The 2,884-nt window shown below is 38.4% G+C and overlaps 1 protein-coding gene across 1 annotated transcript in view; it reads right to left on the bottom strand.

Moving 5' to 3' along the window:
• Positions 1–1,083: 1,083 nt before the first annotated feature.
• Positions 1,084–2,884, bottom strand: part of LOC117106371 (keratin, type I cytoskeletal 9-like) — a gene marked incomplete at its 5' end in the record, with an annotated part of 7,469 nt that continues 5,668 nt past the window's right edge. The window contains 2 exons of the mRNA XM_033247746.1: positions 1,084–1,095; positions 1,732–2,873. Of these exons, the coding sequence (XP_033103637.1) occupies positions 1,084–1,095; positions 1,732–2,873 (1,154 nt within the window). The remainder of the gene's footprint in view (positions 1,096–1,731; positions 2,874–2,884) is intronic.

The raw sequence follows: 2,884 nt of genomic DNA, 5'->3' as shown, positions 1-2,884 counted from the left end.
GATCTGCGCATACTTATATGGGAGCAACTCTGCCTCGATGGGAAAATTGGTATACGGATTCCACTCTAAATTCTGGAAATTAAAGTGGATTTTTTTTATTTTGTGGTGAAACTGACACTGCGCATTGAGCACCATTGGTGGAGATGTGCGCATTATAAATCCTTATTATTATTATTAATATTATTATTATTTTAAATAGTTTTTTCTTCAATTTGAATATATTTCATCATCATAATGCAATACCTACCATATGAGCGACGCTTTAGCAACTCCATTCTTAAGAAACATCCACCATCAGAACACTGACTCACATGAAGTTTCACATATTGAGCTGTTATTCCATTTTGGAACATGTTGATTTTACGATCATATCTTGTTGTAACATCAGATCTGAATGTCTGGGAATATTTAACACAAAGACGAGTATTAATATGACTGTTCGAGCACTGCATCTACCAAAATTAGATTATAGGAAACGGAGTAGAGTTTGTAGAGCATTATTTACTGAATAATTCTAACTCTCCTTAAGCTGATGAAAACCTGACAAAATGACTTTTGAAGTCTTGAATAAAACGAACGAGTGTTGAATTTACGTACACATATATAATCAGCGGAAATGTAATCAATGGAAATGTCAGTATTGCTTTTCTACTCTCTCATAATTCATTTAGTAGAGTGTAGTTGCGGCTAAAGTCATTGGAGTCCTAATTATAGACTATGGTCAATATAATGTCAACAACCACAGGTATACGTCTAGCCCTACCTCATTCCCGGTCGCATCAACGGCAAATACAAACTCGGAGAATCCGGAATCATTACTTAATCTCAGTCTAAACGCTGTAACCCATCCATCTCGTACCACGTTTTTAGTTCCATCGCCTTGAGTTATGATTCCATAGACATTTTCTCTTCGACCTAGATCTACACTAATCCATGGGTTAGAGTCGTCCGGGTCATTATGCCAAGATGTTTCACCATTTAAACGTGCTCTTTCAGGCGTGTGTTCACCATCATCGGATGATGCTTCGAAAGCGTTGTTATGTATTTTGCCTTCATATTCGAGTCCAATGTACTCATACTGGTTCATGAAATATCCTACAATTGAAGAAAATAATTTATTCAAAAATACATTATCTACTTCTTTGGATATGAATGTTGATGGTCAAATATATAAATGGAATGAAATGAATTACTGTATAGTTCCAACATTTTTAAGAGGCTTGTCAAAATTGGCAATAGTGGTTAATTAAAAGAACAAATAATAACAATGATGATAAATATTAATAATAATAATACAATTTCGCGATTTCTTTGTATGTAAAAACCAGATGAATTTTTTTGAAGTAATAATACTTATAGTAATGTTAATAATAATAATAATAGAACAAAAATAAATAACAATAATAATAATAATAATAATAATAATAATAATATAAAAATAATAATGTTCATCATTCGACATTAATAAGTTAATATTCCGGTAATCGTGTATATGAACCAAAAAGCGAAACAGTTTAATTATTAAAATATTATCTGTGTTGAATGGTAATTAACCTCAACCAGACGAATTGAAATAAAATTAAAATGTTCAACAACATGTTTGATTAGATTTTGTTACTATTTAGTTTTGTGTCACGCATGCATTATGGTAAAATTAATCTAAACTATGGTACAAATAATTATTTTTAAATTAAACATTTTTACTTTAAATGGTCCCCAAAATATAATTACATTACCTGATGATCCTTCATCCGATGCACTGCTTGATCCACCACCCGATTCACTTCTTGACACTCCACCTGATGCACCTCTTGATCCACTACCTGATGCACCTCTTGATCCTTCACCCGATTCACTTCTTGATCCTTCACCCGATTCACTTCTTGATCCACTACCTGATGCATCTCCTGATCCACTACCTGATGCATCTCCTGATCCACCACCCGATGCACCTCTTGATCCACTACCTGATGCACCTCTTGATCCTTCACCCGATTCACTTCTTGACCCTTCACCCGATTCACTTCTTGATCCACTACCTGATGCATTTCTTGATCCTCCACCCGATGCACCGCTTGATCCACTACCTGATGCATTTCTTGATCCACCACCCGATGCACCTCTTGATCCACTACCTGATGCACCTCTTGTTCCTTCACCCGATTCACTTCTTGACCCTTCACCCGATTCACTTCTTGATCCACTACCTGATGCATCTCTTGATCCACCACGCGATGCACCTCTTGATCCTTCACCCGATTCACTTCTTGATCCACTACCTGATGCATTTCTTGATCCTCCACCCGATGCACCGCTTGATCCACTACCTGATGCATTTCGTGGTCCACCACCCGATTCACTTCTTGACCCTTCACCCGATTCATTTCTTGATCCACTACCTGATGCATTTCTTGATCCTCCACCCGATGCACGGCTTGATCCACTACCTGATGCATCTCTTGATCCACCACCCGATGCACCCCTTGATCCACTACCCGATGCACCTCTTGATCCTTCACCCGATTCACTTCTTGATCCACTACCTGATGCATCTCTTGATCCACTACCCGATGCACCTCTTGATCCTTCACCCGATTCACTTCTTGACCCCTCACCCGATTCACTTCTTGATCCACTACCTGATCCATCCCTTGATCCTTCACCCGATTCACTTCTTGATCCACTACCTGATGCATCTCTTGATCCACTACCTGATGCATCTCTTGATCCTTCACCCGATTCACTTCTTGATCCACTACCTGATGTACCTCTTGATCCTTCACCCGATTCACTTCTTGACACTCCACCCGATGCACCTCTTGATCCACTACCTGATGCATCTCTTGATCCTTCACCCGATTCACTTCTTGACCCTTCACCCGAT

Source organism: Anneissia japonica, unplaced genomic scaffold (genome assembly GCF_011630105.1).
Source record: "Anneissia japonica isolate Jap-2015-1 unplaced genomic scaffold, ASM1163010v1 scaffold57335_len13786_cov118, whole genome shotgun sequence".
In the NCBI taxonomy this organism is placed as follows: domain Eukaryota; kingdom Metazoa; phylum Echinodermata; class Crinoidea; order Comatulida; family Comatulidae; genus Anneissia; species Anneissia japonica.
The sequence above is the reverse complement of the archived record's forward strand: the minus strand, read 5'-3'. Positions and strand labels throughout refer to the sequence as shown.